This window comes from Myotis lucifugus, unplaced genomic scaffold, assembly GCF_000147115.1.
Source record: "Myotis lucifugus unplaced genomic scaffold, Myoluc2.0 scaffold_47, whole genome shotgun sequence".
Lineage (NCBI taxonomy): Eukaryota > Metazoa > Chordata > Mammalia > Chiroptera > Vespertilionidae > Myotis > Myotis lucifugus.
Genome location: NW_005871095.1, coordinates 2,825,886 through 2,838,582, shown reverse-complemented (window position 1 = coordinate 2,838,582; position 12,697 = coordinate 2,825,886). Strand labels below are relative to the sequence as shown.

General features: G+C 43.0%; 1 protein-coding gene across 1 annotated transcript in view; it reads right to left on the bottom strand.

Annotated features, from left to right (window-relative positions):
* Window positions 1-12,697, bottom strand: part of PRKCQ (protein kinase C theta) — a 118,181-nt gene that overhangs the window by 29,007 nt on the left and 76,477 nt on the right. The window contains exons 9-12 of the mRNA XM_023753595.1: window positions 9,565-9,674; window positions 8,531-8,648; window positions 6,935-7,095; window positions 3,575-3,748 (exon numbers count right to left, since the gene is read on the bottom strand). Coding sequence (XP_023609363.1) covers window positions 3,575-3,748; window positions 6,935-7,095; window positions 8,531-8,648; window positions 9,565-9,674 — 563 coding nt within the window. The remainder of the gene's footprint in view (window positions 1-3,574; window positions 3,749-6,934; window positions 7,096-8,530; window positions 8,649-9,564; window positions 9,675-12,697) is intronic.

The window sequence follows — 12,697 nt, the reverse complement described above, 5'->3', positions numbered from 1 at the left end:
GGCATATGTGCTGAATCTGATACTAAGAGGGACCACACAATTCAAGACATATGGGTGTTCATGTGAGACACAGAAAATAAAATACTAAAAAATAACAAAAGCTAGTACAAAATAAAGAAAAGAATAAAATGTCATTTCCTCCTCCTGCTAAGATGACAACCTCTCATCATGGTGATTTGTACTAGACTCTGATGCCAGCGATTTATGTCACAGCCTAAAGGAAGTACTGTTATCTTGATCTGGCACCAAGGAAATTAATTTAAAAGATTCTTTCCTTTTGAACCTCATTCAGATTCAGGTTCAGATCCAACTGATGCTGTCTCACACACCTATGTCCTAGCACTGTGCTTCCACACACTACCTGGCTCCCACCCACAGCCCCTCTGCATGGTGACTCCTACGCTTTACCCAGTGCTGGGGAGGAGGAGCCCTCAGCCCTGCTGAGTGATGGCTGAACTGGGACTCAAGTTCCTCAGAAGCCCAGTCCACAGGTATTTTCACTCTCCATAGCTTCCTAAATGACTTGACTGTATTTTCACACTTTGACAAGTCGTATGCCCCTCAGATATAAACTTTAAAAGTTTTTAGTGATTAACCCACATACCCAGACAGATCACAAGGGAATCTTGCCCCCAGAATCTCTTGAATAATTTGGCAACCCATTGGAGGGCTCTTTGCATGCACATGAGAAAGTTTTTCCAAATAATAACAATTCCCTGGAAAAGTGAATAGTCATTTATCTTATCTAATGTCTTCACTAGTATGCAAAGGTGACTGTCCCTTCAAAAAGGCCATTTTCAAAATGTCCCCAGAGCAATTCATCATTCATATCAACTACTGCTTTATACACTTGTCTATGATACTTAATTGGTTATTCTGTTTGACATGCAAGATCTGAATAATAAATCAGGACATCTTAAAAGCAACTCAGAGCCCTTCAGAAAGTGTAATGCAAGCCCCCCCCCCAATTCTTATTTCTAAAAAGACTCAATGCCTTGAAATCTAAGCAGTGAGCCAGTCATGTTTGACATTTGTGCACATTTGCTGCCACTTTTTCTCATGCACTGACTTCCCCGGCCTAGCAAAGCACTACGGCGGCATGGAACCTGCGGCATGTCCCTGGCAGGGAAAGAAGGGAGCATTGCCCGGAGCCCTGAGAGATAAGCAGGGAAGGGAATATACATGTGTTCTACCAAGTGGATTCATAACAGCCTTCCCCATAAGATACAAAGACAAAACCATGCATACGAATATCAAAAACAGAACAAAAACCAGCAGGGAAAAGGCGCCATGCTCCACTTCATTACATAATGCCCTGGAAGCCTGGTCTGAAGTGTATTTAGCATTTATACAAGCCTCACAATGTTTCAAGTGAAAAGTGAGATTGTAAACAGCGCCAGGGCGCCCAGCAAATCCAGAACGCACGCTGGAGAGTGTGGCAAAGTTCCTCACTTTCAGAGACATATCCACACCATCCCAGACCAACGGATATTTATGAATTCCAGGAGGAAATTTCTAGTGGAAAATCTCTCTCACTCAGTATCAACATGCCAAACTCCTTCCCATTGCAGAAAATAAGCCTGCTTTCTCTTAAACAGCTTATCATTGCCCCGTCATTCCTTCATGCTTCCTCTACCTGTAGCCCCACGTGTCTGCTGCCCCCAACCTTGCCTGCCTATTCAAATTCCCAGTGTCTAGGTTTCCAGCTCTGGTGCTTAGAGTCTGACTTCTGCAAAGTAGCATTAGTCACACTCTTGCCTCTTTTATTAGATGACATTCTCTAATTTCTCAAGGTCAGGAACTGTATTATATAGTTCCATATCCTCCACAGTGCTTTGAGCACAGTATGTTTATTAAGTTCTCTTTCATGGTCTGGTTTCTCTTTACTTTAGCTAAGTGTATTTATTCATTTAGTCCTTCATTAAACATCTGTTGAGTACCCACTGGGAGCTGGGGAAGTTGCCGTCCACATTTTTTGATCAAGTCCCAGTTTCCCAGCCATTACTTCCTGTGGCTGGAGGCAGCTTAGAGGCCCTCTGCACGCATAGTTACAGTAAGGTAGTACATTATCATCAAGGCTTTAAATTGAGAGAAAACTCTTCATATTCTTTGGACCTTAACCACATGGTCCCACATGAATCTGCTCATTATTCTAGGCTGTGTATGGGGGCAGGGTGAAAGAGAACAGAAAAATGAAAAGAGAAAATCATGGTGCTTGTGCATGAAGATTGATCTACAAGGATGTTCATTTGGGTATTATTAACATCAGAACAAAAAGTTAGAAATGTCCTAGTTAGGTAACTCATGCTGTAGACGAATATCCACAGATGTGAGGAAATGTGTTAAAAAAGATGGATTACAGAATAGTTGATATTTACAATAGGTTGCTATTTTTACTTTTAAAAATCCACTGGGGAGGACATCTAGAAGGATAAACTTCGAAGTATAAATGGTGAGTATACCCAAGGGGTGGGATTATAAACAATTTTCTTCTCTGAGTATATAAGCATTTTCCAATTTCTCTAAAAATGATACTGGATAACTTTTGAGTCAAGAAAAAAAATCAATTAAATTTTCTAAGGGAAAAGGAGACCAGGACGAGAATCCTCCCAGAACAGGAGAGGCTTCTGACAAAATTCTCCCTCGCCCTCAGTGCTCAGGTCTTCACTCGTTGATGATGCCCACTGTACAGGCCGCTTGCCTGCTGGCCTCATAAAGGAAGACAGCAGTGCATGTGCATTCTGACCCATTTGTCTCTTCAAATAGATACATGTAGATGAACATCTAGATGAGCAAACAGGTGTCACATTCCACCCCCCCCACAAAACACTGCTTTGTCAAGTCACAAACTGCTACAAATTCTAGTTGTTATGTAAGTTAAACCAAATTCTAAAAAACAAGCAAACAGATAAACATATTCAGAAGAAAAGCCCTTTCCCAACCGACTACATTTAAAAAAAATTCTGGCCCAGCCACCCAGGAACCAACAGGTCACCGGTTCGGTTCCCAGTCAGGGCACATGCCCGGGTTGTGGGCTCAATCCCCAGTAGGGGTGTGTGCAGGAGGCAGCCAATCAATTGATGTTCCTCTCTCATCATTCTCTCATCATTGATGTTTCTATCTCTCTATCCCTCTCCCTTCCTCCCTCTCTAAAAATCAATAAAAATATGTTAAAAAATTTAGACCTGGTTGGTATTGCTCAGTGGATAGAGTGTCAGCCAGCCCTTGCACCAAAGGGTCATGGGTTTGATTCTCGGTCAAGGGCAGGTACTTGGGTTGCAGGTTTCATTGCTGGCCCTGGCAACCAATCAATGTCTCTCTCTCTCCCTCACCCCTCTAAAAATCAATGGAAAAAATATCTTCAGGTGAGAATCAACAACAACAACAAAAATCTAAGTAACATTTAGAGGGAAAGAAATTTGTTTAGATGGATGGAAGGTGGACTGATAGGTAAAAAAGAAAAGGATGGAGATGTACCACATCTCACAATGAGGGTACCACCAGGGCACCGTGTGGGCACAGGAAGATTAACTAGGGACAAGTGGACAAAGGGTTGTCTGCACAGAAGCCATACCTTGGTCTGGAACGTACAGAACATGTGCGTTAGGAATGGATGCTCCCAGGCCAAGGAGAGAACTCTCTTCTCTACCATTGTACACTCAACATCGTCGTCCATCAAAACCACGTCTTTCTTTAAGGCTTTGACTGCAAAAAATTGATTGGTGTTCTTGAATTCTGCTAGAAAGACCTAGAAGGAAGAGGTAACTTTATTTTAGAAGTTGGAGTAACACTCATTAAGGGACAAGACTGAGAGATGTGTGCTGGGCGAGAAAGGAGGCTTCCTTCTCCAACCCCTTTGTCACCTTTATGCAGACACAATAGAGCACTTCACTGGTTTTGGGTATCACCTAACCATTTCATACTCTCTTTGTACCTTTCAAAGGGTTTCAAAAAAACTACTATGCAATTGGATGCGTTATTCTCAGTCCCTGAAAAATTCTATTTAAAAAAGTATGCCCTGTCTGCCCAGGGACCTGAGTAAGTTTATAATTAAAAACCACAGAGACAAATGTGTATTGATGGAAGCAGCTGTAAGTAGTGGAGAGGCAGACCTGATTATACTAGAAACATTACTGCGAATGTGCATAAAACCTTGTCCAAGTTTTACCCAGTTTTTCAAGGCAAAAGAGAATCCATGAGGAGTAGAACTCCCCTTGGTTGCTCAGAGAAGGCACACCATCTTATCTGATGGCACAGATACCAAACCCATTTTCAGGACCTATGTGTCAGGCATTCTGCTTTGTAGTTTTCATGTGCTCTCTCATTTTATAATCTTTTAATTCTTAGCTGAGAACACTCTGCAAGACAGATAAGAATAATAATAATAAAAAAACTAGGTTCAAAAAGTAACTTAAGTTTCTCAAATTCATGGAGCCACTCAGTGGAAAATGTAACTCCAGAGTTTACTTTTTCCACTTGATTTCATGAATCGCACATGAAAGGACACCAGATGGCACCTAATGGAGAGTTTCCACAGCTCTCGCCTTTGCAAATGATGCAGCAACAGGCAACTAGCAGTTGCAAGGACATGGCATTTGGAGACAGAAAACTCCAGCGAGGGTCTCATTTCACAGACATTTACTAGCTGTGGGAATGTGGGCAAACCAGTTAACCTCTCCGGGCTTTAGTTTCCTAATGTGTAAAAAAGAGAACTGTCACCATATTCTCTAACTTTAGGACCACTGTGAAAATCAAATGAGACACCACCTGGGAAAGTGATCTGTAAACTATAAAATCCTCTCTAAATGGCAGATACTAAGAATACTTGTCATTTGTTTCATATAATGACTTTTAGGGAGTGCTGAAGTCAATGATGCTAAACCAGTAGTGAAAATGCATTGTGTCTACATCTAAAATGATATAGTGCAGACACATAACTCTGGGATGGCTGGCTTGATAGAGGGGAAAGAGCTTAGATGACAAGTCAGGCAAATGAGTAATGTGCAAAACCCTAGAAAACATGTAGTTTGTTCTCCTGGGCCTAAAAGTAGATACAGAACTAGAATATAGAGGCTACCATTTTGGTGAGGAAGCATACTTCCTATAGAGAGCACAAAGGAAGAAGAACGAGTTTGGGAGTACTCCCAGTGTTGCTCTGGTGCTTCGTCCTCCTCTCCACGGGCCCCACAGTGCAGTCCTCACAGATGTAGGGACTCCCCGTGCTGCTGGCAGGGCACAGAGCAGACAATACCTGAAGCTCTCACCTGTCCCTTGGGATGTTACCTAAGACTTGTAGGTTCAACTTAATGTCTTTTTTATTAACTGTGTTCAAGTGAAGCAATTCACACAGGAATAAGGAAAGATAAACATTTCATTAACAATTAAAATTACCTTCTTAGTAATTGCTTCTTTCAATAAAACAGTCCAAAACCAGCCATAAAGCAAGAAGCTGGAAAGGTAATTTCTGTCTCTATAATGTGCTTTCAGTTTTTGGTAACAGGTTATGATTACACATTAATTGATGCTAAATTACAGTGAGGCCTGGCTGTAAAATTGCCTATTACACTCAGATTAACATCAAATGGGCCTGCTGTGGTTCATATGATTGTGGAAATGAACTAAAAGAATTAATGAATATCAGCTATAGATTTCAGGGCAGAGTAGATTTTGCCAAAAGTGAAGCACTGCTGTTTAAATTCAAACCCCAATCCCAGCACATCATCATTGAGCTGGGACAATAAATCAGTTGCATTTTAGTTTGTTTATTATTAAATAACTGGGTAAGTTTCCCAGCCAAAGTCTGGTGAGCAGGTGCTGAGCATAATGCTGGGTTTGGGTGTATACATTTATGGAACAGTAGTCTCTGGCTAAAATGTTCATGGGTGCCGAATCTAAGACTATAGAACAACCAATATATTAGGTATCCTTAATACTGTAAAGAACCCCAAATTCTATATTCCATGTCATCCCTCTTTACAATCACTGGTTTGTAAATATTCTACCATCACTGATAATGAATTGTAATTTCTTATATTATGTCTTCTTCCTCTCATTGTCCCCTGTGACTGGCAGAGACAGCCCATAACTCCAGTGTGTGGCAGGAGGAGTTTAGAGGAGGCATTTTCTCCATGAAGCTTTTCCCAGGACTCTCAAGCTACAGCCGTGTTATGGGCTGAATTGTGATTGTGTCCCTTCCAAAAATCAATATGTTGAATCCTAACCCCCATGACCTCAGAGTGTCACTGTGGAGGTCATTACAGAGGTGATGAAGTTAAAAGAAGGTCATTGAGGTGGGCCATGATCCAAAATTACTGCTGTAACAAGAGGGATTAGGACACAGCCATGCACAGAGAACAACCGTGACAGGACACAGGGAGAAGAGGCATCTACAAGCCAAGGAGAGAGGGCTTAGGAAAAACAACCCTGCCGACACCTTGATCTGGGACTGCCAGCCTCCAGCACTGAGAATTGTTGAAGTGGCCAGTCTGTGGCATTTTGTTACAGTAGCCCTAGCCAACTAATATAAGGCTGAGCACATCTGATAGAGAAAATGAACTACATAAGCAGTAACCCCACACTTGAGCAAATAGCAATAAATAACAACAAACAAACAAACGAAAACCCAGTGTGAAAAAGAAACTGGCTGAGGCACCTTCTTATTTCTGAGGTGTCCAGAGATACCAAACTCATAAGCTGGAGATGTACACCTGCAAAGCAAAATGGCCTGGATACACCCAAGGAGGCAAAGGCTGATTTCCTTGGAGCCCATAGGCCCCTATTTGTTCCAACATCTCTACCTGTCACAAAATGCTCAGGAATGCACTCTCTGCATACCCACTCCCAGTTCTGACCCCAAGAGCTTAGTTCTCCTAACCAGGAGCTTTGCTCTTCAATTTTTGGACGTTGGTCTGTGGGATTGTGTGGTATACCATACCTTGCCAAAACTTCCTTTCCCCAACATTTTGTGCAAGATAAAATCCTCGATTTTTAACTTCATATGTAGAGATGGTCTTTCTACGTTTGGCTCAGGTTCTGGATGATGGCATATTTTCTCCATTTCATCCAAGGGAGACTCCCAGGAGATTCCCTGAGGCTCTGAGAATGGCAACCAGTGGTTAAAAGGAAACAAAGAACAATGGAGGGTTATTCTAGCTACTTGGAGAACACACATTCTTTCCAGTTTCCCATTCTAGGATCCATCTGCAATAACGCAGAAAGGGGTTCCTGCTGTGACTGGTGGCACCTCCTACTTGTGAGCCTGACACTGGGGCATGGACTGCTTCTCTTAATCCAATAGATTGGGGAAATTTTCAAGTTGAGAAACATTCCAATCAGCAAAAGGCCATTTATGCAACCCAAATGAGCACTTTTAGTAAATGTCAAATCATGGACAAATAGAGATTTTAACCAAACTCAAGGAAAGCTGATTCTTAATTGCTTTGTGGCTCACAAGAACAGGGGCATCAATTTCTATGACTTACCAGGGGAGGGAAGAGAAAATGGATAGCAGAATGTTTAAGATCTGAATTGCATCATTTGTCACAGTCTTCAAGTCAACGTACCACCTACTTTGATCATCTCTAAGACCTGGTCTACTTCTTTGCCTGGACACTTTTCCCCCTCTAATCCAAACCTTTCTTTAAAAAATTTTAAGTCGATTTATTCCTCACCCCATGCCAGAGGACGTGTAGAAAAACATTTTTGGAATCTTTCCTCCTCTCCCGAATATAATTTTTCTTTTATTTTTTTATTGAAAATATTTGATATCTCACATTGTGTTAAGATGTACAATATGTTGATTTGATACATTTGCGTATTGTGATACGATTGCCATTGTAGCGATAGTACCACTATCACATCACATAATTATCATTTCTTTGCTTGTGATTGGAATAATGACATTTATTTTTTAATCTATAGGTTTATCTTTCATATTCTCCCTAAATCCAAGAAAAATAAGTATTTTGTAATGTATGTTGAAACTGTTCAGGTTCAGAGTCAGGTGGTCATATGCTCGCATGATTGACCTTTAAACAGAAGGCTGGATACACTTCCATCATGTCATAAATGTTAAGGACTTTGGGCACTGCTCTTCTTCCCCTTTTTACTCTTAAACATCACAGAATAGTCTGTGAAGGTGCAGAATAAGATGGTCTTCTGCGGTATCCCCACCACTGAGCTTTATGATGGATTTATTTATATAAAAACATTTAACAGTGATCGGAAGTAACTAACATTCTAAAATTCTAAGGAAAAATGAACAGTTGTTTTCTCCAGACTTATTCCATTTTCTCCCCCGCCCCCGCCCCCAAACCTCCCACTGTCTTAAAAAGGTTTCCTAATGGGGCATGTTTTAGTTTCACTTCTAAGAAGTAGGAGCATCTTAGTTGGTGGCTATGTCTGTAATATTTAGATAGAAAAGAATCATCTATCAGACCAGGTACATGGAGAAGTTATATACAGAGGACTCAGGTTAAGGTTAATCGAGATAAATTCCTGACAATGATTCTATGGGGATCAAGATAGCTACCTCGTTTCCCTGATGCCAGTACATAGGGCAGCCTTGCTTCACCTTTTATGGAGCATGGGGGACCAATTTCAACTGGACCTTCTCTGTAGATGTGTTCAGTATCTCTTAAGCAGCGAGCCTAGATTACAAACAAAGAGTCAGACCACTCACCACTGATGGACAGCTCAGCCTGTCCTTGGGGACGAAAGCCATTTGAGATTCATAAATGCATAAGGTAGTCAAAGCTCTTTCCCTAAGCACTCTTTTTTGGATTCCATATCCTGCGAGAGTCTATTGGATTTTATGCAGCAGCAGAGCATATTCACTTCCTTCATACTTTTCTGGACCTAATTAATTGTTTCTCCCATGCTATCCAATTGAAGGGCAATGGGTAGAAAAACAGCACTGCCAAGTCCTAAGGAGATGTTGTTCTTGGATATGCAAGTTAAGCATGCTAGTATATGGCAAGGCAAAAATTGCCCCAGACTAGGAGTTCTGAGGGCATTTTAGGGATGATTCTAGCATATCAGTTTTCCTCAGGCTATTAATCAACCCTAGTATCCTATATAATAAAAGCCTAATATGCAAATCAACTGAACGGCAGAATGACCGGTCTCTATGACATGCACTGACCACCAGGGGGCAGACGCTCAATGCAGGAGCTGCCCCCAGCCTGCAGGCCCCAGTCTGGCCAAGGTGGGTGCCAGCGGGGTTCCCTGATAGCCACGCCGGTCACCCCACAGTTTGGCCCTGATCGCTGGCCAGGCCTAGGGACCCTACCAGTGCACAAATTTGGTGCAGCAGGCCTCTAGTATGAGTATAAAGCTGGCAATGAATCCTCAATAATTTTAATGAATTTATTTGTTTCTGTCCCTGCTCATTCTACAAATTTAAGATCTTACAAAGATCCATACAATACAAATGCATTAAATAAATATCACAAAGGCAGGATTTGGGCATGAAGATGAAAGGGGAGAAGCAAGTGCTCAGAAATAGACTCCATGTTGTCCCACACAGTTGCTAAAGAGTTGAAACTGCAGGAACTTGTCACATACCTGTTGGGTGCTCTCAATCATTGCCAGTGCTTCGGCCATCAGCTTCTGGTTTATGCCACATAGGTTGGCCACCTTTGTCTGGCATCGGTGATGCACGTTCATGCCACATGCTAAAGGGGAACAGTGACACCATGAGCCAGAGCAACAGAACCAAGTGCCATGGCCTTTGCACATGACCTTCTTTAAGTACACCTGTGGCGAAGGAACAATTGGCAACCCCCGTGCCATCTTCACAGCAGGAGACACTGAATACTAATAAATTTGGACAGTGCTTTTAAGATGCCATCGGGCTCCCCTTCCTGAAATGCACAGATGCTCCTGTGTGATTCTGGGAAGTGAGCCCCACTAAAGATGGGACTAGAGCTGTTTTGATAGGGGCAGAGGTCTGCTGTCAGTATGCATTTAGACTATGCCATTACTGAGAGAAAAAGACTGACGTTGGCTCTCACTGGTGGAAATGTGCAATGCTGGAGTTGAAGTTTGTTCATGCCAACCCTAGACCCTCTTCCTAGAACACAGCCCAAGTCCTCCCTTTCCCACACAGGCTGCAAAGAGCTTCTCTGTACACGAGGGTTCAGCCTCAGCCTGCAGAACTGAAATGGAGATGGTGACGGGTGGTCTGTGTGTGGGCTTAGGACTGGGGGTGGGAGGAGGGAAAGCGGTTGAGACCACATGCCCAGCATATAGGAGAGCTGGGCCAGGTGAGCTAAACAGTCTACATAGGCTTCTAGTTCTTACAGCCACGATTCTGCAGGAGTTTTCCGATGAATAGTCCTGAAAACAGCATGATAAAGGTCTGCCTCCACTTTTTGTGGTCATGTGAGCCTCCTTGGTTTGGGGGATGTGCACGCCTGTGTGTCTGTGTGAAGACAACTATTATATCTTGTTGTTAGTTTTAGAAAATTAAAATTCTGCTTGCAAAACATCACTGTTACAATGAAAAAAAAAAGTTCACAAAGGTTTCCAAATCCCAGCTAAAAATACTTTGATCTCAAGTCCAACTCAATTTTATAAAAGTATATCAATCAGGATTGTTAAAATGGAATTATGCAGGAGGAGCTAAAAAAAACCATGTAGTTTCAATCTTATCTGTTTATTGTTAGCCCATTTGTGCGCAAAAAAATAAAAAATAAAAACCTCACCACAAATGTCACAGTGATTGGCATCAAATAGGCGCTCATTAGACACAACTTTCTTTTCATCTTCATTGTATATTACAATGAAATATATATTGAAATATTTAGGTGAAATGTTAGCCACCTTCATCTTTAGTTTTAACTAGCCCACTCTTCTTCAGATAGTTCAATAACAAAACACAATAAAGCAGCATTTACTATGTAAGTATAAAGCTGCCCAGTATAAGTGGGTAGATCTAGTCATAAAATCCATTTAAAGTGTGACGTTTAATAAAGATGCTGTTTGCAAAGGCTTGATGCCCTTCTGAATTCTGCATCCTTAGGATAGGGAGGCAGGCAACGCGAATTTAGCACAAGGGGTTGGGGAGTTTTACTTTGCTCCTTAAAATTGTACCAGATCTAAGGTTGTCTCTGATGTGCAGTTTGTAAAGAAAGGCCTTGTTCCCACCATGACAATGCCATAAGTCTTTGTTACTAACCTAGCAGGTGAGGAGTCGATCTCTTTGTGTGCAAATAGTTCCTTCTGATGGCTATTTTCATGGGAAGTGTAGTGGAGTGAGAAAGCAGACAGGGCAGGATGAAGGGAGGCCCTACTTAGGAAGGTGGCTTATGAGAGAGCAAGATAAAGAGAGTGTGCAGCAAAAGACCAGGGAAAAGGGATGTAGGGAGAGAGTGGGAGGTGACAAAGATGAGGACATGAGGAGGTGAGGCAGCAGGGACTTTGGGGTGTTGGTAGCAGGAACAGAGGACACATATGGGGGGGAGAGGGAAGGTAGGATATGGGAGAGGAGAGAAAAGAGGGAGGGGGCTGAAGTGTAGGAGATGGGAGAGTGGGGAAGAGAATGGAATGGAAGAGAAAGAACGTTAGAAAAGGACAGAACAAAGCAGGCACGTGAGCCATGAAATAATGCCAAGAATCCTCGTGGGAGTTCTAAGCTCAGAGCATAATCACACTGCCTGGCCTGGGTGGGGGTGGGGGGTGCCAGGTTCCAGGGAAAGGAAATGTCAACGGTGAGACCCTCATGAGAACAGGAAGACTGTGGATGGGGCTTTGATTATTCATGTGCTGTGTGTACCATTAGGATATCCAATGACTTCTTGCCTCTGAACCTGTAAAGGTATTCTGTGCAGTGCCAGGCCCTCCCATGCCTCTTGAACAGGCGCAGAGAAGAAAGTGTGTCGCAGCACTTGTGGGCTACGGAGGAACTGTTCAGGTGGATTTTGACTATATGCTGGTCTTGCCTTCCGTAATGATTTAAAACCTAGGCCCTCCTGCCTCCCTTAAGATGTCTCTCCAGGCTCCCCAGACACGTGAACGCAATTGTGATGAGGAAGGGGGACGCTGCTGAAGGTGATCTTTCACTTTAAGTCAGCACCTCTGTCGCTTAAAAGATAAGACACGCATTAGTTAGCGACATAAAGTAAAGTTGGGCTGCCAAGAACAGTGGCTTCTGTATTTAATAATTCAGAACAGAAAGGTCCCTGCTGCAGCTGGAACCCTCCTTTTTGAATATCTGAGCCCCATCCCCACTCTCACACCTGTTCAAAAGGCAGAAGTGCTTCGTCATCCTCGGTGGAATGTTTTCCTCTCTACCCCCTGATCTTGGTGCAACAGCATCTCAGCTTCTAAAGGTTATTGCCTTGGCAACTTGGAGTTGTAGAGCAGAAAGCCCTGTTGGCTTTTTCTTAGGATCAGCCAAGCAGAGGAGCCGGGCTTGCTCCTTGATGGGGCCACAGGGAGAATCTCACTGGCTGATACAAAGGAGGGCGGCAGGGGCACCGCAGAAGCTGCCAGAGTCAGGGGCCAGGCCCAGAGAGGCAGCTCAGGGGCCAGGCCCAGAGAGGCAGCTCAGGGGCCAGGCCCAGAGAGGCAGCGGGGCAGAAGAGGGAAGCGGTCAGAGGAGAAATGCTGCCTTCTTCATTTCTCCCCAGGTAGAGGCACAGCAGACGGCAATGGGCCAGGAGCCTTGACATTTAACCTGAGTGATTCTGTACTT